Source organism: Rattus norvegicus, chromosome 6 (assembly GCF_036323735.1).
Source record: "Rattus norvegicus strain BN/NHsdMcwi chromosome 6, GRCr8, whole genome shotgun sequence".
Lineage (NCBI taxonomy): Eukaryota > Metazoa > Chordata > Mammalia > Rodentia > Muridae > Rattus > Rattus norvegicus.
In genome coordinates this window covers 12,927,667-12,954,395 of record NC_086024.1, presented here as the reverse complement: position 1 = coordinate 12,954,395, position 26,729 = coordinate 12,927,667, and the positions used below count along the sequence as shown (strand labels likewise).

The 26,729-nt window shown below is 53.4% G+C and overlaps 1 protein-coding gene and 1 non-coding gene across 5 annotated transcripts in view; both read left to right on the top strand.

The window, feature by feature from the left end:
• Ttc7a (tetratricopeptide repeat domain 7A) overlaps positions 1–26,729 on the top strand; it is a 102,553-nt gene that overhangs the window by 60,979 nt on the left and 14,845 nt on the right. For all 4 annotated transcript variants that reach the window (XM_063262049.1, XM_039112459.2, XM_008764464.4 and 1 more), the window contains 5 exons: positions 1,014–1,086; positions 5,425–5,585; positions 16,995–17,111; positions 19,201–19,295; positions 20,724–20,858. In XM_063262049.1, coding sequence (XP_063118119.1) covers positions 1,014–1,086; positions 5,425–5,585; positions 16,995–17,111; positions 19,201–19,295; positions 20,724–20,858 — 581 coding nt within the window. The remainder of the gene's footprint in view (positions 1–1,013; positions 1,087–5,424; positions 5,586–16,994; positions 17,112–19,200; positions 19,296–20,723; positions 20,859–26,729) is intronic.
• Mir3558 (microRNA 3558) lies at positions 18,980–19,093 on the top strand. The gene has a single exon (NR_037340.1). It is a non-coding gene; the product is annotated as a microRNA 3558 (primary transcript).

Sequence of the window (26,729 nt, the reverse complement as noted above, 5' to 3'; positions counted from 1 at the left end):
CCTGGGCACTGGAGAGCCCAGTGGTCAGCTCCAAGCTGTGTTGCTCTATCTGCGGTCCAACTCTTGTTCACGGGGCTCTCAGGTGTCCACTGGTGTCGTGATACAGGACAGAAGGTGGGAAAAACAGCCTAAATGGCAGTGCTTCTCAACCTGTGGGTCGCCTTGGGGGTGGCATATCAGATATCCTATATATCAGACATTTACATTATGATCCACAACAGTAGCAAAATTACAGTTATTAAGTAGCAATGAGGTAATTCTATGGTTGGCAGTCACCATACCTTGAGGGACTGTATTAAAGGGTTACAGCATTAGGAAGGTTGAGAACCACCCAGTCCTTCTATCCCCTACCTGACCTTATCAGAGCGGCAGGAACCTCCCACTCACAGCCTGGGCCTCACCAATGTTTCCTGGATTCGGGAGTGAGGGAAGCAGTGAAGCTCCTTCCTCAGGCCCCGTCCTGCTCACACCCAGCCCAACTGAGCCTCCCTCCCCTGGCCTGACCCATGTGTTCCTCTAAGCCTTCATCCTCCACACAGAAGTGACAGGGACGTTACTGGGAGGACTCCCTAGGACTCCTTGTACCACTTTGATTGGAGCATGTGACCCAGCAGCCTCCCTCTGGGGCCGCTTGTTCCCCAGCCACAAAAGCAAGATACTCCAGTCCTAAACAACACCTGAGGCCTCCCTCTCTCCCCTCCAGTGTTGCCATCCCTGAGGCTTCTTGCTCAGGCAGGGGGAGGCCCTGCTTCCTCCTCAGGGCAGTGTGCTGTCCTTGAGCAGGAGAGCCTCAGGCGGGCTGACAGGCTCTCACAGGGAAACAGCCAGGCAACATTCACAGATGTGAATGCCTGTCCTTCCCTTCCTTTGACATCTGTCACCTGTGGGAGCCATCGGCTGCCATCTGAGAGGGGTGGGCAGAGTCTCCCACCATATTGCCCACAGTGCCCAGCACAAGGCTAGCTCGCTGCTCAGTTGGTAGTAACTGACTCTTGACTCGCTCCCCTCTGCAGAGCCCTGGAACTGGCACCCGATGACCCCCAGATTATCTTCTATGTCTCCCTGCAGCTGGCCCTCGTCCGACAGGTGTGTTGTCACAGTTCCTACCCTCAGATCCATTGGGCTTCTGACCGCCTCTCTCTGTCCCTCCTGTCCTTACCTTCTGTGTGAGCATCTTTGTGTGGGGATTCTGTTAGCGTGGTTACACCTCGGCCCACTTAGGCACAGGGAAGGTTATTCTGCGCCCTAACTTTTTGTAGAATATTGCAGTCTGAGGAGCAGGTAAGTGACCACAGCGTCGTCGTTTGCTTGTGTCCTGCACGCCAGCCCCAATGCAGAATGATTGGCACATGGGGCTATTTCTGGATTGGCTACTGTGTGACCCAAAGCTCTCTCCTGACCCTGGGCACACCACTGCAGGCCCTAATCTCAGGGGTTCAGGAGGGCCCTTCTGTCCACCAACTTCCTTTGTCCTACCAGGACTATCACCAGCATGACTACCCATAGCTCTCCAGGTAGACCCCCTTTCCTCACAGACATCCACGAGGTCGGTGTTGGGGACCCCAGCTGTCACAGTACTCCCTTGCCTCATGCCTTTCGGAGGCTTCATGCACCCTGCAGACCTCAGCCTAGTGCTCTGGGCATCTCTGGTGACTCACACACCCTGACTGCTTGGGGATCACTGTGGGTGGCCTGAGACCCCACTACATCTCCCTTCCTGCCACTGGGAGCATGATAAACTCCAAGCTACCTGGGAGAAGCCTCACAGACCCTGTCTACAGCCGGACACGGTGCTGCAGCCTGCAGTCCTGACACTTGAAAGGCTAAGGCAAAATTCTTAAGATTGTGGCCAGCATGGAGTTCCAGGCTAGTCGGGGACACACTGTAAGACATTTGTCTCAAGAAACCAAGCAAGAGAGAAAAAGAAATCTGCATTCATTCGTACACAGACAAGTGAGGATGCCCCTGGTAGCAGGTGCTGCTTCGATTCCTTCTTAAACATCCCACACAGGGACAAACTGAGGCCCTCCTAAGTCTAATACCTAGGAACTGGCGGAGCCATTTGCAGACTGGGCCCTGATCCCTGCCTGCCTGGAGGCTGGGCTCATTATCAAACCTGATGCTAAGCAGCTGGCTCTCTCCTCTGGCCAAGGGCAGTGGGGCTCTGCCTTTCACCCTCCTCTCCTTCCCCTGGAGCCCGCTTTTTCTGGACTTCACACTGCGTGTTAGACCTCACTACTGAAAGCCCTTCCTTCTTGCCTTACCCTGGACTCCTTGTGCCTATCCAGCCCGACCTGTCAGTCTGAACCCTCCGTCTTCCTCTCTGAGCCCCCACCCTCTCAGCTCTTCTCTACCCAGTGGTTCCACCCATTCCTCCTGCTGTCTGCCCCTCCGCCCCTTTCTCCTCACACCACCTTCTCCTCACACCCCTCTGCTGTACACCCACCACCCTGACTCCCAGGCCCTGGCCTAGGCCCTGCTGGCTGGGTGCCTTCTCTGGAGAGCTCACTCAGCTTCTGGAAACCGATGGAAAGTTACCTGAGCCCGCTCTATTTTGGGCATCTGTAAGGGCTCTTGTCTTGCCGATTTCGTTAATGATAAGCCTTGGGTGTGCATTTTTAAACTCTGCAATTACTTACCTGTCTCTGATGAGTAGTGCCGATCTCCCGAGCAGTGGAAGCTGTGCACTTTCCTAGGGACACCAGGTCTAGGAAGCCTTGGAAGGTTGTGGGCCTTGAGTGGATTCCTAGGCTAGCGTCGTCGTGCGTGAGGGTCTCTGTGACCCTACCTTCTGGCTGGCTGCCCTGATCTATAACATCTGGGGATTCGGATCCTAGGATGTTGGGGTCTGGTATGGTGAGTCACTGGGCGGGGACAGACTTGGAGAGTCACATAAACTAAGATGGCAGCCACACTGGTCTTGGCTACTTCTTCATGTTCTTCTTGACCTGTGCACAAGTCTAGGCCTGGCACTTGGTGCCGTGCCCTCCTCAGAGGCCATAAGGAGACCATTGATGAGGCTGGCCCAGTGAGAATCCAAAGCACCACAGGGACCACATGAGGCTGGTAAGAGCAAGCCTCTTAGAAGGCTTTGCATAGTCAGTGGTAGAGCATATGCTTAGCATATGAGAGGCCCTGGGCTACATTCAGTCACCAGCACAGCATTTAAGAAAAAAAAATTGCGCCCTGTTGTGGACAGAGCCTAATGCAGAACTAATACAGCTGCCAGTGGGCACACACCTTTGGGGGAGCAGGAAGGAGTCTACAGTTCCTTTGTTGTGCGGTCTTGGGAGGCTTAAGCCGGAAACACAGACTTTGGAACACCCAGTAAGCTGGTGCTCTGATGGGTGTGTATCATAGCTCAGCCTCTGAGCAGCAACAGGTTGCCTGCCTGACCACATCCTACTCCAGAGAAAGTGCAGACCAGAGGGCTGTTCCTGACTCACCCCAGGTTCCAGCAGAGCAGTGGAAGAGCTGGGGCACACACACTCTACCTAGGAGCCAAAACCTCGGGCCCTGTGAGAGAGAATGTGAGTGGGAAGGGCATTTCTCCATCGGTGTCCTGTAAGGTTGTTTTCCTGTTGTGGTACACATGAGCAGAGTGATGGAGGAGCCTGGCTGTGCTGGGCTTGGAGCCAGCACGCTGCCTACACAGGCCATCCTAACCCTCCTCCTTCCTGCCTGCCTCTGGTGAAGTCTCTCCCTGTCCTCTCTTCTGGTTATGTGGCCACAGCCTCTGCAACCACCAGGGGTAGGCAAGGGGATGGGTGGGCCTTCCGACAGAAGCAGGGCCTTTCAGTGAGGTCACCATTCACTGAGGCAGCAGGGAGAAGAAGCCACATGCATTCTGGGAAACTGAGCCGAGTTGGAACGCTAGGCTGAGGAGGGAGGCGATGGGCTGGACGCCACTATAGCACTCTGACCCCGCAGTTTAGGAGAGTTAGCCAGCGTCAGAGATTCTCAGCCTGTGGGTTGCAACTGCCACAGGGGTTGCGTGTTTGATATCCTGCATGCCAGGTATTATGATTCATTAGTGCAGAATTACATTCCTGCAAAAATACATTACAACAAAAATGCAGTTATGAAGTAGCAACAAAATAATTTCATGATTGGACTGTATTAAAGGGTTACATTAGGAAGGCTGACACCGCCCTGCCCTGAGTCCCTCGTTAACAGGCTGTGTGGGCTTAGCAGCCTGTGCTAACTGGATCTGAAATGCCAGCCCCTCAGGATGGGGATGCTTGAGCAGACAAGGAGTTAAAAGATACACAAGCGTGTCCAACTGTGTGCACCCTACCAGTCTGATTCATCTCAGTAAGGCATAAGCCTAACATGTAGAAAACGGAATTCCGAGAGTCAGGAGGTCGCAGGGATAAGAGAACCAGATCTTTCAAATTCACAAATGAGGTTTCTCTAACAGCCCAATAGTCCCCAAAGAGCCTGCTGTTTTGATTAAAGTAGCAGGTGACAGGTAGCCCCAGGGGTGCTGGGAGCTGGAGAAGGAGGAGGCGGTGAAGGTGGGCACACACCAGCTCCTCGGTGGGAGCATGTTTACACTGGTGGCTCTCAGAGTTTCTTTCACTCCTTAATATTTATGGAAACTTCCCAGACCCTGCAAGGGTTCTCAGGCCAGCCCACGTGAGGAGAGTTCACTGAACTTACTGACCTCCGTGGTCCAGCCAGGAAAGTGTGAAGGAAGGCATGGAGACCTTATGATCCATCCTGAGCTGTGCTGTGCTCAATAGAGCTTCCTTGACGGAGGAGACCATCAGATTCCTCCCAGTCCCAACTAGGAGCAAGGGCTTGGCAAGGCAGCAGAACCAGCATTGTGTTATCTTCCTTGCCTGTCTGTCTGCAGGACTCAAAGCAGTGGGAGCTGGAGTCCTTCCTCAGCACCAGGAAGAGAGGCAAACCCAAGCTGTAAACACTGAGCCTCCGTGTGGCAGCAGGTCTGCCTCACCCGTGTAGCTTCTCAGACTTTCCACGGCTTTCTCGTCCCTGCATGCTCTGGCCTCATCTTCCCTCTCTAATCTCACTGTAGAACAACACATGATTATTAGGTTGAAAAGCTCAGAGTACAAAAACCAATACTACCATCCAGCTAGGCCTCACACTGTCATTCATCCCTGCTGCCTCCCTGCCCTTGGTCACACTACCACCCACCCGGAGCTCTCCCCGAGGGGGACTCTGGTGACCCTGTTAGCCAGGCTCTGGGAAGGAGCCTCCCCTTGTGGTGGGCAGCCTATACCTAAGGCTCCCTCCTCCTTCCATTCAAGATGCCTGCCTTTGTCTGCCCACCCAATCCCTTGCCAGGCTGTCTGATGGGAGATGTCTGTCCCGGGCTGACTTGAATAGGACTGAGCCAAGCCATTTCATGTTGGAGTCAGAGAGGAAGGTCCCTAACCTGGCGGTCTCTCCTGGCAGATCTCCAGTGCTATAGAGCGTCTTCAGGAGGCCCTGACGGTGTGCAGGGATGACGCCAATGCCCTCCACTTGCTAGCACTGCTCTTCTCTGCCCAGAAGCATCACCAACATGCCCTGGATGTCATCAACATGGCCATCACCGAGCATCCTGAAAATTTCAAGTGAGTCTCCTGGGGTCACTGCTGGGTAGAGGCTGGCTTGGTTACTGCATGGTTGCCTGCGTACACCTCAGCTTGTCACACTGCCAGCCGGAGCACAGAGTATAGTGTCCTTTGCATAGACAGCTTTGTGGGCAGAGTGACAGGGAGGCATAGGAAGGACAAGGGGTTGTGGCGCTATGTGGAGGGTGCTTGGCGTGGACTCGTGAACTGGTGGGGCTCCTGGGCACCGCATAGAAGCTGTGGGCTCCAGGGGAGAACTGGTGGATTGCATGTGTACAGGATAGCACTTCCACCTAGCCCTCCAGTCCTGGGGGTACCCCTTGGTAAGGCGTGTGACGTAATCACGACCCTGACACAACCAGCCAAGGATAGAATCGGAAAGCTATCTGGGCTGGTGGAGGGCAAAGGAACCATTCGAACTGCATTCTTTTCCGGAAGCTGGGGGAATGGTTATCTTCTTTCAGGGTGGCCCTGACTATTCATGTTTACCCCACCAACCACAACCCTGCTTCTTGGAGCAGGGTTCACAGTACACTGGGTCAGGGAGCAGCAGATAGGGTAGGATTGGTCTCTTTCCCCTCACCATAAAGTCGTCAAATCAGGACAGCAGGCTAGCCAAGGCAGAAGCCACACTGTGGCTCTGTGAGGAGATCTAGGGGGAGGTCATGCTGGATGAACCCTGAGCCTCTTTCCTGTTTCTCTGCACCCAGACTGTCTGCTGTCTATAATCTAAACCACCCCCAGCCCAATTCCTGATGCTATCCGGTCCTCTCCACATACCCAACTCTCCTGCCCAGTGGATCCTAGCTCTTCATAAGGTGTAGAGCATGTGTCTGCTTTGATAGTCCATCCTTGTATAGGGGGATAGCTAGGGCTTCGAGCCTGGCTCCATCCAGCCTTGGAGAAATGATCATTCACTTTTATAAGACGCTTCAAGGATACTGAAGCATAGACCAAGAGTTGTGGGCAACAGGAAACCCAGGTGTCATACAGCAGTGCCAGGTGGTAGCTTTATTTATTTTTAATTTTTAAAAGCTACATTTATATGAAGTAGTACACATGTGCGATGGCACGTGTGCATGTCAGAGGACACCTCGAAGTCGTCGGTTCCCTCCTTCTGTCGTGTGAATTCTGGAGATAGCACCCAGGTCTTCAGGCTTGGTGGCAAATGCCTTTACCCACGCAGTTATTGTCCCAGCCCTGTGGTTTTTATATACAGTAAAAATCCAGATGAGAAGAGGCCTCTGCTGTCCACAGTGGATCCTTGCTTCTCCCAGACTCTATCCTCACCTACCTGGCAGGTCCTGACTCACTGCTGCTGGTCTGCGTGCCTGCACGTGTGCGTGTGCGTGTGTTTACTGTGTGCGTGCCTGTGTGTGTTTACTCTGTGTGCGTGCCTGTATGTGTGCGTGCGTGTGTGTTTACTCTGTGTACATGTGTGTGCGTGTGTGCCTATGTGTGTGTGCGTGTGTGTGTGTGTTTACTCTGTGTGCGTGTGCGTGTGTGTGTTTACTCTGTGTGCGTGTGTGTGTGTGTGCCTGTGTGTGAGTGTGTGTGTTTACTCTGTGGGCATGCGTGCCTGTGTGTGCATGTGCGTGTGTGCGTATGTGTGTGTGTGTGTGTGTGTTTACTCTGTTGGTTGGACAAAGTGGGAAAAGAAACACTCAAGGAGAAAAGCTCGGAACTCTTGAGTGGGAAGGGAAGGAGCACCCCGCCCACAGGGCTACACCTCCCATCCCTGGCCCTCCCTCTTCGCCTCTCAGCATCTTTCATGCACTGAATGTCCTACTGGCCCAGCATCCCACCCCACCCCACCCCATCCCCCATCCTACCCCACCCCCGCCTGCTCTGAGAGGCCATTTCCCTTGCCGAAAGTCTGCCTGAACCCCAAGCTGTGTGAGACATGCTAGGATCTACTCCTTTGCTTCCGCGACCACCCCAGGAAGATGCTTTCTCCCAGTGGCTTCACTCTCACTATCCTGTTGCTGCTCTAGAATGGATTGGACAGCTCCTTCCTCCCACACTGCTCTGCCCAACTGCACTCACAGGCAGAGGGAGAGGTTTGGGCTTTGAGCCTTGTGCCTACCACTCCACCTCCACCCCTTCAGGAGGAGTCCCATGGGTGTATGTATGTGAATGAAAACCTTTCTGTTTGCAAGGAGATAGCTTTCAGCAGGTTCTTAAAGGGGCCACGACCCCAGGGCTGTGGTGATGGTGGAAGTGGGTGTTGGTCTAGACTGTGGTGTTTGCCTGGAAAATAGTGCTTCTGCGGGAAGAGCCTTAAGGGGGCAGCCTATGCCATGAGAACTGCTCACTGACAGAGACTGCACTGAGGGGCGGCAGGAGCTAGCTCTAGGGTGTGAGACACTGCACTGTGTGGTTCCCTGTTACTACTGAGTGTTCTGCAGAGCACAGGGAATGAGTGCGATGGACCCCGAGGAGAACTCCCCTACTCAGTTTGCTCAGTTAGCAGGGTCAGGTGATGTGGAGAAGTTGTTCTTCATCAGCTCCCAGACCCAGAGCTCTGCTTTGATCTGAACTGGCCCTCAAAGGCTACAAAACTAACCAGACAGGAATTCATTCAAGACACCAGAGTGTGAGAAAATAAATCTTTCTTATAGAAAAAAAGTTATACACACACACACACCAGTTCTATCCAGTGACCGAGTCCCTTTGCAAATAAATTAAAACTGTTCCCCACAGATGAAACCCTGGAATGCAGAAACCCATGGATTAGCAGGAAATGTCATTGAGACCATTATGGGTCAGGGATCACTGAAAAATGTCATTGCTTTTCGATTGACTGTGTGTCCTGCTTCCCCACCTGCCCCCTGAGCTAGGAGAGGCCATGTGGGGCTCTAGCTCTTGCTAGCAGTTAATTAAACCAGCAGTCCAGTAAATAGTGCTCAGCAAAGCAACCCAGACCAAACCGCCTCGGCCTGACCTCACCATCCCTAACAAAGTACTCTCAGGCCTGTGACATAGGTTGTCTCCCACCAAGCACCTTGCAGGGCTATCCTGGTGGCCAAGCCTTCTAGAGACTTTTCCTTTGTGCAGAGTCATCAGTTCAGTGGATCCAAGAACTGTCCCCATGGAGGACAGAAGCCAGCAGGTCAGTGTAGGGGTACTTTGTGGCCCTCTGCTGCTTGGGAGAGGCCTAGACAAAGGAGGAAGCTGGCCGCTAAGCAGACCCCCACCTTATGAGTTTATCCTAGTGTGAGAGCTGGTCAGGTCACTGCCGTGAGTCACTTCTGTGGCTTAGGTGCCGCCCGCAGCAACGTGTTCCTCTTTAAATAAAATAAATTTTGAAAATCTCCCCTGCTCTTCTGCTTCTCAAGTGCGCTGTGAGACTCGGACTGAAGGTTACAGGTTGGTAGACTGCTGTGTCCAAGGTCTCAGTGTGGAGAGAAGGCCACAAAGTCCCATTGACACCTGGCACTGAGGGTGTGAGTGAGCCAGGAGCTGAAGGAAGGGGTATGGATGAGGCTGGGCTGTGAGTGACACAGGGAACAGTCAGTGTTCCCACACAGGCACCATCTAGGCATGCGGGGCAGAACCCAGCCTTGGTGAGCCCAGCTTCTGAAAACCCTTCTCACTCAGGGATTAAGAAGCCAAGTGGAGGATGGCCTTTGGTTAACACGGCTCAGGTTTAAAAAGGCGGAAACGTGACGAGGCAGAGACTGATTCCTCCACGGGGACAACACTGTATGTCCTCACACAGCCTGGTATGATGGAAACCAGATACCCCCAGCAGCTTCCTGAAATCCCATGGGCTTCCCACTAAGCCCTGGACACATGTACCAGGCGGCCAGGAGGCCCAAGGCCAGGCAGGCCACGGGCTTCCTGTGGGGAATGTGAGAATTTTAGCAGCCCCAGAGTTGTCTTTGCTGGCCCTTCCCATGAAGAGGCAGCTGGGAAGCCTGACCAGGAGGAACAGGAGTATGGGGTAGGGAGGAATGGCCATGGTGCACACTGTAAGGAGATGGTTTTAGGTAACACATTCCTTTAGCTTTAGTCAGGACCTTGTAGTGAAGGTCACCATAGAAACCAAACAAAGTTCCTAGGCCAAGGATGGGAGCTTTCCAATAAGCAAGCTGTCAGTCATTCCCCCCGCCCAGCACTGGCGGCCTGCCAGGCTGACTCTGAGGACCCAAGGCCCTCAAGTGACAGGGGAGCAAGTGTGTGTGTTTTCTTCCTAGCTCCACAGTGGGCAGGGCCACCTCCCCACCCATTATCTGACACAGTAGGCATTCCTGAGAGCCCCTGCTGGCCCAGCCCCCTGGCCCTAGGAGACTTGGGAAGTCTTGAGGGAATGTGTGTCAGAGCCCCAGAGGACTTTGCCAGTGTAGGAACAATGTGGCTCTCTGCACAAGCCACTGCTCGCCCCAGATCAACACATGCACTGCTGCAGCCATCTGCCCCAGGAAACCAGGGCTGTTTTGGAAAATGTTTGACGTGATATAACTAGGTATTAGCTGGAGCCTGTCTGTAGCTAGATCCAGTCGAGGCTGAAGCTGAGCCTCTAGGGCATTTCTCCGAGTTATCTGCCTGCCCCTCACATGCACACCTATTTATCAGGTTGCACGGGACACATTTCTGGAGGGGCAACCCACCAAGCAGAAGGGATCAGAGTCCGGGACTTCTGTTAACATTTCTGCCGTAAACCCAGTGTGTTTATTGGATTGTTCTTATTAAGGACTTGTGGCACATCAAAAGGATGCTTAAAATACCAACACTTGAGGAGGGGTTGGAATCAAAGGTATTAACACAAACATAGTTTATCACTCTGCTGGGTTCATTAAACATGCTTGGCGGCCACAGTGCGTGGGGACAGCAGCCAGGACTCTCTGGCCATGTGGCCGAGGAAGTGCTAAGCCAGGCATAATCGCTGGCCCCCTCAGGTCCTTCTCAAAGGTCACCTCCTCCTTGGCTGAGCTGGGTTGACATTCAGCATTTCTTCTTCTCAGCTCTCTTGTGGTCTTGTTCTGTGTGATTCGAGAGGACCCAAGACAGAGGCCTGTCTTCATTATCTGTGCTCTGCCCACAAGAGCCTGTCTCCTCAGTGGAAAAAGCTATACTGGGTGGAAAACACAGATGCAGAGACTAAAGCTATCTATATTCCAGGCCAGAGCCTACCCTTGTCCTACCTAAGAGCTTCTCGAACAGCCTGCAAGGCCTTTGTTGTCTGAGTCGTGTTCAAGTCTGGAGAGCTTACTAGGGGGTTGTTTAGTTATCTGTGGTAGGACGGCATTGGGAGGCTGGTGGGGTGGGTCAGCCGGCAGTCAGTACTGCACTGGTGGGAAGAGTATGTTCGGGGCACAGCGTACCAGGCTGGGGCTCCTCACCAGGTGGGGCAGGGCCTTTGAAGGCCAGGAGCTGGTACTCCAGAAGCTGAGACTTTCGGGCTGTTGCCTTTTAAAGCTTCAAAGTCGGATCGAGTTCAATTTATTAAGAGGCAGAGGATCATTGTGAGTCTTCAAGGATTAGGGAACTTGGGTCACAGTAATCCTCTACACCAGGGGAAAATCATTAGCTTTAAGGTTAAGAACTGCTAAAAAGGGTCCCTTGAGTGTTGAAGATTAGTCTGAGGGAAAGTAATAAAGCTAGGGGTGGCGCCTCCCCTCTCAGGGAGCCCATCCCCATTAGGGTCCCTGTAAAAATCACACCCTCATAAAGTATGTGCCTGAGTAATCAGCCCTCCTGCCTTCCCCAGAGCAGTGGAATATGGAGGACCTAGGGAGCCCTGCATCGCTTAGTGTGACCCTGGCATCCTACATGAGGTCTGGGCCTCCTTGCAGAAAGAAGCCTGACGATTACAGACTGAATGGGAACCTAGCTGGTGCTGTGGGTGGCGGAGGGAGGACAGCTGCCCCCTGGCTCCGTGCCCATCCTGTTATTCTGTCATGAAGTGGGGACCTCTATACCTACTCCAGAACTTTATCCCTGCTTTTCCGGTCTCCTAGTTACCTGGTCTCTCTGGCATCCACATTTCCGGGTCTCCAGAGACACCTCTGTTCTTGGACCTAAACCACTGCACTGCAGACGAGGCCAGACTCCCCCATGCATTATTGTGTTTGAAGGTCTCTCTATGGCAGAGACTTGAGCCTCTTCTCTGCCTGCTGCCCCAGTGGAGGGGTGTGAGGCTGGACACTTGTACATCCCAGGAGACCCTCAGATTAGAGGGACAGGAGATTCCTGGGGTGGAAAGAAGAGAAGGGGAGGAAACCTGGAGGATTTGGGCATCTCACAGCCCTGGTCCTGCTTAATCATTTTGGCTCGACTTTTTATTGGTGTCATTTTTAATAAAACACGATCCTCCAGCCTCTACCTCCTGAGTGCTTGGAGCATAAGCTTGTACTGCTACACCACCATAATTTGACCGTATAGCTCTGATATGAAGAAGTTAATGGTGGAGTAGGGTGACATCGAGCCAGATTAAATACCCGGGTAGCTGGATGCTGTGACCTGCTTGAGACCCTGGGGCGTTGCACTTCTGCACTGATCCTCTCCTCCCAGCGCCCATCCCGGGAGCCATAGGATTACCATTTGCGTTTTACACATGAGGGCATGGATGGGGCTCTGAGTTCAAGTGTCTTAGCCCAGGCTCCATGGCTCCAAGCAGGGATGCCAGTGTCCTCAAGGTCAGTTCAGCTCTCTGAGGCCAAGCTGGGGAAGCCAGGGCACCCTCCCTGTAGATTCCACTGTGCTCACGCTCTGGCCTGAGGAGTTAGACTTTACAGCAGCGTGGCCCTCACTCAGAGCACACCCTGCTTTTCCACTCAATTATATGTTTTCTGTAAAAATAGAACTCTTCATTAAAATGGCACAGCAGGCCACCAGCTAGAATTACTAATTACTGTCCTTTAAAGAGATAATGTCCCCTTCTGTACATGCGACACACCTGCCGCCACCCTTCAAGGAGCCAGGGAGAACAAGAAAAGCCTCCCGGGACCTCAAGAGCACAGTGGGGCCCAGTGGGCCAGGAAGAATGGAATGTCCTGGGAGCTTCCCTGAAGACTTGCTTCCTTGAAATTGCTCTGGTCCCTGGGGACATCTAGAGGCTCTGAGGAATCCTCCCGATTTAACTCTTCTGTGCTTTGACTCGGGCCTGTTTGTTGAGGAGGAAGGAAGGCTCTGGAAGATAAGAGTTAGCCAGCATGGAGGGACCCGGGCCTGACAGGAAGACAGGTCGGAGAATAACAGATAGCTGTTCTCAAGCCACTGGGCAGCCTACGTTGTCCCATGGCTGGCTCGACTGTGCAACTGCACAGGCATACTTGGGCAGGCGGGGGCTCTCGTAGAGATGAGGTAACAGATGTGCACCAGGGGACCAGAGCCTGGGCCATGCTCAGGAGAGCTGTGCTCCTAGGCACTGGGCTTCCTTCTGCACTCTAGCTTCCTGCTAGACACTTGCAAGAGGGTCATCACAACCAAGGAGGGGGTTTCCCACTTGTCACACAGGCTACGGACTACTGAGCAGGCCCAGGAAGCTCAGGCACTTTCCAGAACCTTCTAGGCTACTATCCTAGAAAGGTGGTGTTCTGGGTCTGATAAGGTCTCCTCCTCTCTTCCTCTTCTTCAATATTCTTTATTTAATATATGTGACTACACTGTAGCTATTTTCAGACACACCAGAAGAGGGCATCAGATCCCATCACAGATGGTTTGTGAGCCACCGTGTGGTTGCTGGGAATTGAACTCAGGATCTCTGGAAGAACAGAGCCATCTCTCCAGCCCAAGGTCTAGCTGTCCCTCATGTTTAGGACAGCTATGGCTTCCCTGGGGTTCCAGCCTCCTGGGGAGAGTATGTGAGTAGGTGATTTCCCTCCTGTTTTACAGGTATGGAACCTGTGACATGCTCAACAGGGGTGGGGCCTCTGGTTCACGTTTCTGCCCCCAGGCCAGTGTTCTCGGTGCACTTAAGGGCAACAGTGATCACAGACGACCATCCTTCTCCTGAGAAAGCTTTCAGCAGGGCCCAGGAGATGCTGGTATTCCAGTCCTACAGAAAAATTTCAGTTATACTTTTTGCCTTTGACCCCAGAGATGAAGGACCCCTAAACCCCTAGTCAGAAAGCGCCAGATACCTGTACACCACCTTTAGAATGGACACAGTGCACTGGAGCGCACGGCTCCTCCACAGACCTGTCATCTGAACCTGCACCATCTGGGCTGGATAACGAAGGCCTTAGTGAGAAATGGATCCAAGTCTGAGGCTCCCTGTTGCCACCATTACATCTGACGCTGAGTTTGAGACAAGCCTGCAGTGTGTACTTCCTACAGCCTCAGGGAGATAGAAAAGCTGCAGGGCGGCTCTGTGTCAGAGATGTGCAAAGCAGTGGAAAGTGTCGGGGAGCTGCCCGAGGTCACTGGGAAGAGGCAGGAATGGGAGGCAGAGCCCAAACCGGAAGGCCTTGAGGGCCACATTGAGACCTAGGGACTGGTGGTGTGGACATTAGGCCGGACGAGCTCTGTTGTGTGATTCCTCTGGCAGTGCTCAACTTCCAGCCAAGGAAGTCTCCTCAGGAGACAATTTGGAGCCTCAGGACCCTCAGCCTGAGGCTCACACCCAGGGGTGATTGTTGGGGCTCTTGCCCAACATAGAGAGGATGTGGTTGGGTTGAGAAATTCCACTCCAGGTCACTCAAGCTAGTGGAATGTCAGCCACCGGGAGGGAGGATACAGCCTGTGTTGATGGAAGCTGTGTATCCAGCTCAGCCTTTCTGTCCCAGGCGCATGGGACCTCTGACCAGTCTCCCAGGACCTCACCCTAGCTCTGACACGGGGACCTGGGTGTGACTTAGTGGCAACAATGACCAAGAAGGCTGTCTGTAGAGATTCCCAATGGCTGGGGGCTGGGCTGCCCTGGGAACTCCAATGCTCTGGCTACCCAGGGGAAGGTGGGCTTAGGCTGAACCTCCCTAACCGTTGGCTCGAAATGCTGTTGTCTTCCTGTCCTGCCTGAGTTTCTTCACTCTCCCCCCTTGTCATCCCACATCAGCTCCAGTAAGTCTCTGATCCTCCTCTCTCTGGAGTCAGATCCGAAAACACAGCACATGATTCTCTGGTCAGGCTGACATTTATAGCACTCTAATTGCTACTTTAAAGCAGAAATTGTATCTTCTATGTCATATTCCCAAAGGCAGAGGCACCTCCTAACGTTGGCATATTGGACTCTGCAGGGATCTGGGGAAGCAGAGGCACCCACACCCATTGTCCCCTGCAGATCCGCCCTCCTGGCTGAGCCCCGTTCTGCTCAGTTTCCACCCTCAGAACTTGACAGGCAGAAGATGGGTAGTGGGCATGATGTTCAAGAAAGACTGCAGAAGGGCTGGGTGAGGGGGCTTTAAAGTCACGGTTGAGCTCGGCATGGTGGTGTGCCTGTGATCACAGAGGCAAGGTGCTCATCCTCGACTTAAGTCGACATCGAGAGTTCCAGGTGTGCCAGGAGCCTGTCTCAAAAGCCAGACCGAACAAAAACGGGAAGGGTGGCAGAAGTGGTCTTGTGGCATGCTAAGGCTGGGGTTCCAGACCCTAATATCACACAAAGCAGGGTGCGGACGTAAAAGTCACAGCTCTCATCTTAAAGGGAATAAGAGACAGCTTCTCCCGGAGCCAATTCGGGTGACCATGGTCCCAGAGCACAGATTTAGGATACCCCAAATTCCATGTTCCAAGATAGAAGCAGGGGTTTTGGGGTTTTTTTTTTTTTTTTGTTTTGTTTGTTTGTTTTAAAGATTTTATAGTTTTGCAGAGAAAGTCATAAATTCGGAAGATGTTTAAAATACGACAGTGGGTTGACTGAGAGGGGGGAAGCTTCTCTATCGGCCTAAGAGGCTGTCTACTGACATTCTGAGCTTTCAGATTGGAAACTCTTTGGAAGTTTTCGCTCATAAGGGCGTAGCACACCTGTAGTCACAGCAGCATATGGTAGAGGTGGGAGGATCCGAGACCCAGGGGCATTCCCAGCCATACTGTGAGTTCCAGGTGGTCCTAGGCGGCCTGAGAGCCTACCACAGATCTGTCAGTCCAGGCCGATGGGCAGGTGGAGAGGGAAGGCTGCGGCAGGGAGGGGGCAGGTGGAGGGGGAGGGGACAGGTGGAGAGGGGAGGCTGCAGGAGGGAGGGGACAGGTGGAGGGGGAGGGGACAGGTGGAGAGGGGAGGCTGCAGGAGGGAGGGGGCAGGTGGAGAGGGGAGGGGACAGGTGGAGGGGGAGGGGGCAGGTGCTAACACAGCAACACAAAAGGCATTTTTGAGAAAGAGTGGGGAAAATATGTGTGCTAAGAACCCAGACCCTCTTCTGAATAGCACACTAGGGTAAATTTCACCTTCTTCGTTATTATCTACCAAGTCATAGTTTAAAAGGAGTTGTAAAAGGCCCAGCGGGTGGACCTGGGGGCCCAGGTCTCAGTCCAGAGAAAAGTTAAGGCTGGACCTTCTTGGGCCAGACTGCAGCCTGGGCTCCTCATGGCCTGGGCCCCTCACATGGGGTTCACAGCACAGGTAGGCCTCCCTGGAGCAGGCCTGTGTGGCCACATGAGCCATGCTTGCTGTCAAGTTTATGGCCCAATGGTCGCACTCACTGATTCCCTCGGCAGCGGTGAGGTGGAGCAGAGGGCCTCCGTGCTTGCTGACCACTCTAGAACTGGGCCGCAGCCTTGTATGGGTCACAGAGGCTCAAAGGCTGTCCAGGTAGCTGGTGTATAAAATATATTGCCAGTGTGTTGATCTCTAAACACTGATGTTCCGTGATACTTCTATGCTGCCTGGTCCCCCTCTTCCGGCAAAGGTAGACTCCCTAACAAGAGAAGGCATCACTTAACACTGCAAGGCTTCCCAGCCCCCCCTAGTCCTTTAGTGAACAAGAGTGCTAATGATCTGGGTTAAATGCTTTGGCCTCTGCTGATGTGTTCAGGGTATTGATTGAAAGCCGTCTTCTGACTACAGGAATATGGCCCAGACATACATGCAAGATGAATGCACATGAGACACAATAAAAGACTACTTTCCAACTGTGGCTCTTTGAGGCTTGATCCTGTGCCCTCTGGGGCACAGAAGTATAAATCCTGGCTCAAGATGTTACTTAGCTGAGCTGGTAAAGGGGCAGAATGCGCCGGTCGGTCAGAGCTGGGGCACAGTTGACTACCATAAGAAGTGGGTGAGGTACTGTGTGATCAAAGCGGGTAGATGAGTGAGGCAGGCGCCGGCAAACACTAAAAGGTATCTCACTGTTTGGCTACGAAGATGAGGGGAAACTGAGGCACGGAGGAAAAGCTAGCATCTGATTGGTGTGGTGGAGGCTATGCCTTCTGGGGGCTGTGAAGGTGAGCAGGTAGTGTGGAGTCCCCCCAGCTGCGCTGGGAGGGAAGCCTCGCCAGGGCCTGCTGACTGAGCTCTCCTTCCCATAGCCTGATGTTCACCAAGGTGAAGCTGGAGCAGGTGCTGAAAGGCCCGGAGGAAGCCCTCGTGACTTGTAGGCAAATGCTGCGACTGTGGCAGGCCCTGTACAACTTCTCTCAGCTGGGGTAAGTGGCTGTCGTTGCCTCTGGGTTGCTCGGGGCAGTGGGCAGAGTTGGCCGGTGGTGGTTGCCTGAAAGGCCACAGTACCCACAGAACGTGGTTGGCGGTTTGAATGGAGATGTGGAACTCAGTGTTCAGGGCTTCTTGTTCGAGGTTCAGTTTGAACCCCCTGGCAGGCAGAACTCTAGAACCCCACAGAGACCCGGTTAGAAGACGGCGTCTGAGAGAGCTCCTGTGCTTCTTGCTTACGTCTGGTCCTGCACCAGTCGCGTGCGTCTTCTCCGTTACCAGAGACTCACTCAGCCCTTATCTAACGTGCCAGTCACTTGTCTGTTGTGTGACCCACAAGCTGAGAACTGCCGCCTTCGAGAGCCCTGTCTCCTGGTGAAATCAGGGGAGGCCCAGGAAAGTAGGATGGAGAGGAAAAGCCTGAGGGTCAGCCCTCTCCTTGCAGGCCAGTTGGCCTGGGAGATTCCAGAGTGGGTAGAAACTTCTGGAAAGCTGTGTGTGGTGCATTTTTCACAGAGGGAGTAGAAACACTCCCTGGCGGTGGGCACGGGAAGGCCAAGGATCATCCTTGGTATTGGCATTCAATGCATTTTGCTTTCCAGCCCTTTGGTTGGAGCGGCTGGAGTAGGTGCACACACTGGCCCAGTTTGCACAGGAGTTTCCTTGGAGCTGCTGCCCTATCTGTCTGGCAGGTGGGCTGCACATCCAAATGGTCAGTCTAGACAGGGCCCCAAAGACGGGTAGCTTTGACTCAGGGCAGCTGTGGACTACCAGGTGTTCTAGGGGCTGGGGCAATTGAGCTGACGTCCCACGTCAACACACACATACACACACGAACGCACTCACGCACACACACACACGCACACACACACGCACACACGCACTCACGCACACACTCACGCACACGCACTCACGCACACACGCGCACACACACATACTCCATTCTGTCCGGAGAGGCTGCTCAGGCTCTCTCTCACCCCAGCACTCAGCAGAACTCAACCCGGCTGCTCCTTGCCTCACAAGCCTGGATCCAGTCCCTTCTGGCTGCCCCAGGAGATAGAAAAGGCTTTTTTTTTTTTTGAAACCTCGAGCCGAAAACCACACCCAGTGCTTGTAAAAATCTTATTTTGGGCCATCATAAGCTAAGACTGAAATCTACAGTCTGAGGATCTGGCCTGCCCACCCACCCTAGCCAGCCTGCACAACCCCACCCAACACCTCTGGGTTCTGTTCAAACCACACTGATGTCCTCGTCGCCCCCAGTCCCTCCTTCATGAAGCCACCCAGAAGCCACTCAGAGGTTCCCATAATAGTCTTGATGATTTGCGTAGCTTGGCCCGTCTCCGCACCAGTACAGGGATCTTCAAAGTAACATTGGACTCCTAACCTTAACTATGCAGTGTCCCAAGATGGGCTGTCTCCGAGTTGTAGGAGAAGATCTCTCTTGAGAATAAATATGTTGGGTGCCTGGATGGAAGTGAGCCTGAAGCAGGCTCCTGTGCAGGTGCCAGTCAGTTGCCTTGTTGCTGATTGTCATCCTGACAAACCAAGCCAGGGCCAATGTGAGTTAGGACAGCAAAGATACCCTGGGCTGAGGGAGCATCTATGAAGCCAGCATCTTGGTATACCTCCGAAGAGAAGACACCTTCTGTCTCTCCTGAGTTTTTCCAGCCTGTGCCAAGTGCAGCTGGCTTCCTTGGCAGTGGGAAGGGGCCAGCCAAGAGAGTAACAGCTACTGCCTTTCTGAGTAAGGGTCTCCTTCCTGCCCCTCCCCACCCCACATCTCCTACTCTGAGCAAAAAGAAAGCTCTCAGTAGGGTTCCTTTGAGGCCTCCTGGCAGTCAGGATTCCTTTGCAGAGGGCAGCAGCTGGACCTTCACCCGGGCTGTCCATAGAAGTCATCCCACAGTGCCTTCAAGGAGGGCATCGGCACTGTGGAGGGTTTCTATGTCAGCCTGAGTGGTACAGATCCATGCTGGTCTGCCCTTCTGCTTGTCCCCGTCCTTCCCTGCTGTTCTAGCTTGGCTCCCCGCTGGCTTTTCTGCTTCATGGAGCCCTGCTCCCTTTGCCCCCTTTGCCTTCCAGGGGCCTGGAAAAGGATGGCAGCTTTGAAGGCCTCACAGTGAAGAAACAAAACGGGATTCACCTGACTCTTCCGGACGCCCATGACGCAGACTCTGGTAAGATCAGGGTTGGTCTTGACTCTGGGTGCAGCTAGCAGTTGGCCCACAGATGGGTGGTGGTCACCCGTTGTGGGCAACAGAAAGAAGGTCCCTACCTTGTAGGCATGATGAAGAGGGGAGAATGGGACAGGAAGTTGGTGTGGGCAGAGGTCTGCTGCCCCTTAGACCAAAGCCAGAGGCTGGAGTCTACCTAGTGTCCGGCGCGGGCGTTAGGCAGAAAGGAATGGGCTGACGTCATTTCAGTTTGAAGCCAGGTTTCCTGAAAAACCTCATCTGGAAGCCCAGGGCTGGTGAAAATCAAATGAATTCAAGACTTACAGACGTGCATACACCTTTAAGGCCAGGGCCTGCTTCAGCCACAACGCAGTCCTCAAAGACACAAAGAAGTTAGTCAGAGTGGAAATGGAAGTGGAGTTGGACTTGGTAAAACAATTCTTTTATCCCCGCACTTCCGGGACATGAGTCAAGCTGCGCTTTGCTGTTCAAGGGACTCCAGAGACGCATGGCGAGGGTACTCAGAGAAGGAACCCCAGGAAGGGCACGGGTTCCCTTGCAATTGGGAAGAGAAGAATTGTATCCAGTTGTTAGGGCTTCATGTGTTCTTGTCTCATAAGCGGAAGTCGTCTGTGGTTTGTCCCGAGGCCTCCTGAGTTTATTGGCGCCTTCATTGCCTATGAGAAAGAGAAGGTGTTCGTGTTTCACCTGCCTGGGAATTTTAAATGTCAGCAGCTTCCGTATCCGGAGCAGGGTCCGTAAGCCCGCAGCCACAGCAGGAGAGGTTCTTGGAAGGCATGGGTTAGCCCCGAGCTATCGCCCAGTTATCTTTTGCTTCGCAGCTTCAAATAAGTGGGGTCTTAACACACGTGAAAGTGTGTGCTATGAAAGTCAAAATCACAAAAGAAGAAAAAAATTGTCCCTCAATTTCCCACCCAAGGAGAGGCGCGTGTTCTGTGCGAGCCGTTCTGCTTTCGCCAGCACACGGGGAAGCACATGAGTATGTGGCTGCAGTGTGTTCATGAGCCTCGTGTGACTACACTTCCTCTTACGTTTAACTGGCCCCTATTGTTGAGCATTTAGGTAACTTTCTATTTTCCATAGTAAAGGTGGAGTCAAATGAGCTCCCTTGCTGATGCTGTGATCATTTTCTCGGGGAATAGATTCTCAATGGGATTTTTCAAAATTACCCCTTAAAAAGCTCAATTGCCCAGCTGTAGAGAGGGGCGGGCGGAACCCCCTCGATGGTGGGTCTGGGAGGGGGTTTTGTGCTTTGTTGGTTTTTGCTTTTGTTGTTTTGTTTTGGTTTTGGCCACTGCCCTGCTCGGCCCTGGATGCCCTGTCTGGATGCTGGCTGGGCATGGACTGCTCCTGGGACAGCAGCATGGGACAGCCTGCCTTCCGCTCACCCTGTGCCCTCTTGTTCTGCAGGTTCTAGGCGGGCATCATCGATTGCAGCCTCAAGGCTGGAGGAGGCCATGTCAGAGCTAACCATAACGACCTCGGTCCTAAAGCAGGGCCCCATGCAGCTGTGGACCACACTGGAGCAGATCTGGCTCCAGGCTGGTGAGTGTCCCCTGATCCAGCTGGGGAGTGGACGCTCACTCACCTGTGTGGCTGAAGCCGCCAGATGGCCACATCCTTCCCTGACCTCGAGGATGAAGGAGGTAGGGATGTCTGGTGAGGCTTACACAGGCTTACACCCTTGTGTTCTATAGTTCTACTATTTCCCAACTCTCTCTCTTTCCTCTCACCCCTCTTTAAGCATGCCCTAGCCTCAGAGGTTTGTGTTCAGAACTTAGACACTAGGATCTTGTCCTGGTGTCCCAGGATCTTCAGAGTGGAGAGGCTTCAGAAAAACAACCACCCACCTCCCTGTCTCTGAGGTTTCTGCTTGAATTACCTTCCTGGCTTTAGGTTTCCTTCTTTGCCCAGCGGGGAGAATCCTTGGTCAGGAGAGGCTGTGTGGATAAAATAGTCCCGAGGGCTAATGACATGGGGACAGGTGTCCAGGTGCCGTACCTTTTGATCAACAGCCAGCACTGTTCCCACAAGCAAATGACTGCCGGAGGGATAGGTTTCCCAGAAGCCCTGGCTTAGGTCACCCAGATTAGAGTCCTGTGCTGCCTGACAAACTGGCTGGCCCCAGCCTGAAATGACTCAGGTGGAAGCAATTCGTACGGCACACAGAGGGTACTCCGCAGACAGTCCATGGCTTCTGGAGCCGTCTTTGGGGGTCAGAGGCTGTGAGACACCCACAGACTGTGCTTGGCACAGTCATGTCAACAAATGACTCGCTGAAAAGTGTTTGACAACTGACAGTGGTGTGGTGGATTCTAGGGAAAAGAAAATAAAAAATTAACAGTAGAATAAAATGTCTTTGGCAGAAGAGGGGAAGATAAGAGACCCGAACCTCTGCAGGCCGCTCTGCCGTGGTCCAAATCTGCCACGTTTGGGCCCGTTGTCTCTGGGTTAGTCTCACTTTCATCCCGTCCTCACAGGGGCGGGCTGTAATTCCCAAGGATGGGGTATAGCGTTCCCTGGATAGGTGGTCTTAGCAAGCCAGAGTTGGAATGCTCACTAGTGAGACCCAAGGTTACTCCTGGCACGTTTCCACATGTGGACACATCAGTGTGCAGCCTGCGCCCACTGTTTTTGCTCTCTTCTCCAAATGCGGAGAAAAAACACTGGACCGAGATTCACAGAAAGCCCGGTCAGGCTAGTGTTGTACTAAAGCAAGTACTGCCCCCTTAACTCGTCAGGCTTTTGTTACCATGAGAGGAGCTGGGGGAGAGCTGCACTGCATGGTAAGAAAAGGGATATCAGAGGTCGTACAGGCGTAGGAAGCAGAGGTGCTTCTCCCTCAGGGAGCTCTGGAGCCACACCAGCTTCCTGAGAGACATGACAGCCTGGGGCAGAAAACCACACCCATGCTGGGGCTGGCACCAGCTTCAAGAACTGTGCCCATGAGCCCCCTAGGCCTCTTGTTTTACTGATGTCTTGAGTTTGTGCTTGGACGTGCGGCTACAGATCCAAAATGGCAGTGTCTTATACAGGGCAGGAGCTTATTTCAACAGTGTAGAAACAGCAGCCTCGGGAGACGCTCTGCCCTCTCTAGGGTGTTGCCTGTCTGTGTGGCTCACAGTGGCCTCTTGCAACATTCACATTCTGAGGTATGAGGTAAACATGGAGGGGAAGCACCCTCCCTCTTACTGTAAGGACTAGAGTTTGCACACATCCCCTTACCTCATGGTTCATGGCCAGGGCTTCATTATTTGACTGCCCCTAACTGCAATGGGCCCCAGCATCATCCTGCACGTCCCTATGCCTTACCCATGTCCCCTAGGTCTCCCCTTGCCAGTAAGTTGGGACCGGTTTGTATCCTCTCTCCCCTGACTGCCATCTTCACCAGCATCTACTGAGTACTTACTTGTGGGGGGAAAAATCTGCCAGGACCTGGCCACCGAGGTCTTCTCCCAACTGCCCCACCTGACCCAGGCTGAGCATGTAGTGATTGGCACCCCCCAGTGGCTCCCCAGTAACAATACTAATGATCCTGAAAGCTGCTGTGAGTGCACAGGACACAGGAGGACCCTTCCTCGTTCCCAGGGGAGCTTACCACCTGAGTTCGGTTAGGGATAAATTGCAGCCCAATCTGGCCAAATAGCTTCCACTGTGAGACAACTCTGGCTGGGAAAGTCACGTCCTTCTGTCCAGACTTACTCTTTCTCTCCCTCAAGCCTCCAGCCTCAGGGAGAGTTTGCACTGAGGTTAGTGGTATAGGCCTTGCTGCCTGGGTAGTGAGTCCATGAGAAGGAATCCTGCCACCAGACCCATGGGTGTTCCAGAATCTGCAGCGTGAAGAGGGACATTCCAGGACAACACATACACACACAGACACACAGAGACACACACAGACACACACAGACACACAGAGACACACACATACACACAGATACACACACACACACACATACACATACAGATACACATACAGATACACACATATGCACACATACACACAGACACACACACACATACACATACACATACACACACACATACACATACACATACAGATACACACATACGCACACACACACACATGCACCTACACACATACATACATACACACACAGAGACACACACAGACACACACAGACACACACCTACACACATACACACAGATACACATACACATACACATACAGATACACACATATGCACACACACACAGAGACACACACAGATACACACACACATACTCATACAGATACACACATACGCACACACACACACACATGCACCTACACACATACATACATACACACACAGACACACACACACACAGACACACACATACACACATACACACAGACACACACACCCCTATACTCATACACACACACATACACACATACGCGCGCGCGCGCGCACACACACCTTTGCACTACTTGATCTCATCTCTGAGTACCAGCGCGAGGGGTGTGGACACAGACTTTCCCTGCCTGACTCCTAAGCAGCTCTAGGCTCTCTCTGTTTGAGGCTGACCTGGTCTCCTGTCCCCACTCAGTCATGCCACCTGGGTCTGTGTCTGAATTGGCTCTTACAAGGCACCCTGCCTTTTGGGTCAGGGCCAGGCAGAGAGCACAGGGTAGAAAGGGCTACAGAAGCCACCTGCTCCTGTGACCTCTGTCTTCCTTCCCCTTCATTCTGTGCATGTCTTCCTTGGCCCTTTGCACCTCCCGGCTTCAGTACCTTGGAAGACCTCTTCACTTGCTCCCCCTCTAGAGTCAGGATTAGTGGGGTCCTGGGCCCTGACCACCCGCCCCGCCCCGCCATGCTGTCTGGGACTCAGTGCTGGAAGGGCATGCTCTTCTCTGTGACCTCTGACCTTTTTCTACCCTACTTGCACATTTCTTTCTACCTTTAATCTGAGCAGCCTACCTCCTCAGGGTCTTCTTTGTGGGAGCCATGCTGACCTCCTTTGAGATGGAAAACTGTCCTCACTGTAGTGGTCGAGGCCAGCCAGGGGAGAGTCCTTTTAGACCAGTGGTTCTCAACCTTGGTGCTCCTGTGACCCTTTGATGGAGAGCCTCATGTTGTGGCGACCCCTAACCATAAAGTTATTTCATTACTACTTCATAACTGTAGTTTTGCTACTGTTGTGGTTTGTAGGACATCTGATTCAGGACCCCATGGAAGGGATTGTTCAACTTTCAAAGGGGTTGGGACCCACCGGTTGAGAACCCTTGTTTCCTCTCCTGTCTCCAGACCTTATACGGCTTCTTGTTTTTCTGAACTCTTAGCAGGATCTCTGACCCAGGAAGGCCCTGAGCTCCTGGAAGGCCAGGACCCTCACTGCTGCACACGAGTGTGGCAATGGGAGTTAAATGAGAGTTAACTCAGCCACCAAGACACCAGCCTGAGCCTAGAACCGTGGTTTTGGCAGGAATGGCAGGGCCCTGGAACCAGCTCTGAGGGACTCTTGCAAGGCTCCAGGGAGCAGATGTTTTCCATTTGTGCCCCATGGAGGGGAGGGAGCAGAGCAGAGAGAGCCTTGGAGCTGAGAGGAAGGAAACCAGAAACAGGATGAAGAGGAGGTTAAGAGGCAGGCAGGGAGGACGGATGATGAGACAAAAGCAGAGTGGGAAGAGCTGGGGGAGGAGGGAAGAAGGGAGGTGTGCGAGCTGCCCCAGATAAGCCCATCTCATAGTGATAGCCAAGGGAGCACATGGGTGTGGGCAGTGGTGGCAGCAAAGCCTGCAGGAAGAGGATGCAGGCAGTGGTGGGCACCATGCCACCAGGCTCCTGCCGCAGCTGCGGTTGGCTGGCTGGCTGGCTGGCTAAGAACACCATGTTTGGTAAAACAGCAGGCAGTAGCTGGGGCACCTGCCCACAGGCACTGAGGTCCTGGAACATGGTGCACTGAAGCCCCCAGAACCCATGTGGCTGTTGTCACATCTGAGGCCTTGCCAAGGACACTGGACCTGTGTGTGAGGGGATGTTCGCAGCATGGCCAGAGCTCTCAGGAGACCTGCCTCTCTGACTCTGGACTGTGTCATCTGGCTTCCTGCCTAAATAGTAAAGAGACCCAGCAGAGAGCAGGGTAGCCCACTTCTCACGGAGTGAGTGTCCCTTTTTGAGTAGCTTCTGAACTGGGCTCAGGGCCTCAGAGAGCCCCAGGGCCCCTAGCACTCCCTCTAATTGAAATCTGTTGATGTGAACGCACTGAGGAGTCCCCAAGGCAGGGACCAGGGACCGTCTCTTGGGGACTTGGAGGACAGGGCAACAAGTCGTAAACAGCTTAATGAGCCATGACAGGGCCAAACGGACCCAGTCTGGCTGGGCTACTGAGTGAGGAAGATCTAGGCACCGCGAGTCTGACCCTGGATCCTCAGAGCCCCTGTCCACAGAGAACCACCACCACAGGTGGCATGTGTGTGGTGTGGGTGTCTCCCTGCACCAAGCCTCACACTGACTGCACTGTCTGTCTATCATACCCCAGGGGTCCAGCCCAGCCTCTCTTCTCTCTGCCTGCTTAAATGTGATCTCCACCAGGAAAACCTTCCTGACCACCATAGCACTGACCCGGCCCACACTGTACCTGTGACACCCAGAAATGGTGCCTGTGGTCTCCCTGCCCTCTCGGGTGTTTAGTGTTTTGGTGGCCATCGCTTCCCTCCTTTACTTTCCTTACGGGTGATGGGGACACGTGGTCAGTGTTGAGTGGTTGCACAGTGTACACAGCTATGAATACAGCCTGTTCAAAGGCCCCAGAGGCTGCTCGGCAGGAGATAACAAGAGCTGATAGGGATTCAGCCAAATGCATGACCGATGGCCAGCCCTTCCCTGTGAGGCCCGGCTCAGATGCCCTCTCTGGTGTTACTCTGTCTCTAAGGATAGGACCGTTGAGTGTCTATGTAGCCATAGTGTGGGAGTTTGGTTCCCCTGGTTTTCCTTCTCAGATTATCCCAGCTTCTTATCACTGTTAGATGAAAATGCTCCAGACCTCTGTGGAATGTTCTGGATGAGGCGGGCTGCTTGGATCACACACTGAGTGTTAGGTAGCATTCCTGCTAAGAAGCCCTGCTGCTCTGCACCTCAGCCAAGGCCTTCCTGACAGGGATGCCAGAGTCAGGTCTGTCCACCTCTTTCTGGGAGTTTCCATTGGAAATGTCTGTTACCTTCCCCACCCCAGACATGCTCTGAACTGGTGTAACCTCAGCGTTCAACCCGTGCTAGGAAAAGCTCTTGGCAGAGTCACAAGCCAGACTCTGCTGGCCTCCCGCGCGCCCCATCTGTGTTACCATCCTTCTGCGACTTCCGCATGGGCACCAGCTCCGGGAGGGGGCAGCCGAGCTCTGGGGGCAGCTTGGAGAGAAAGGCAGAGCGGGCCAGTGAGCAGATTTCTAAAAGTGTCTGTGGTGGGCGAGC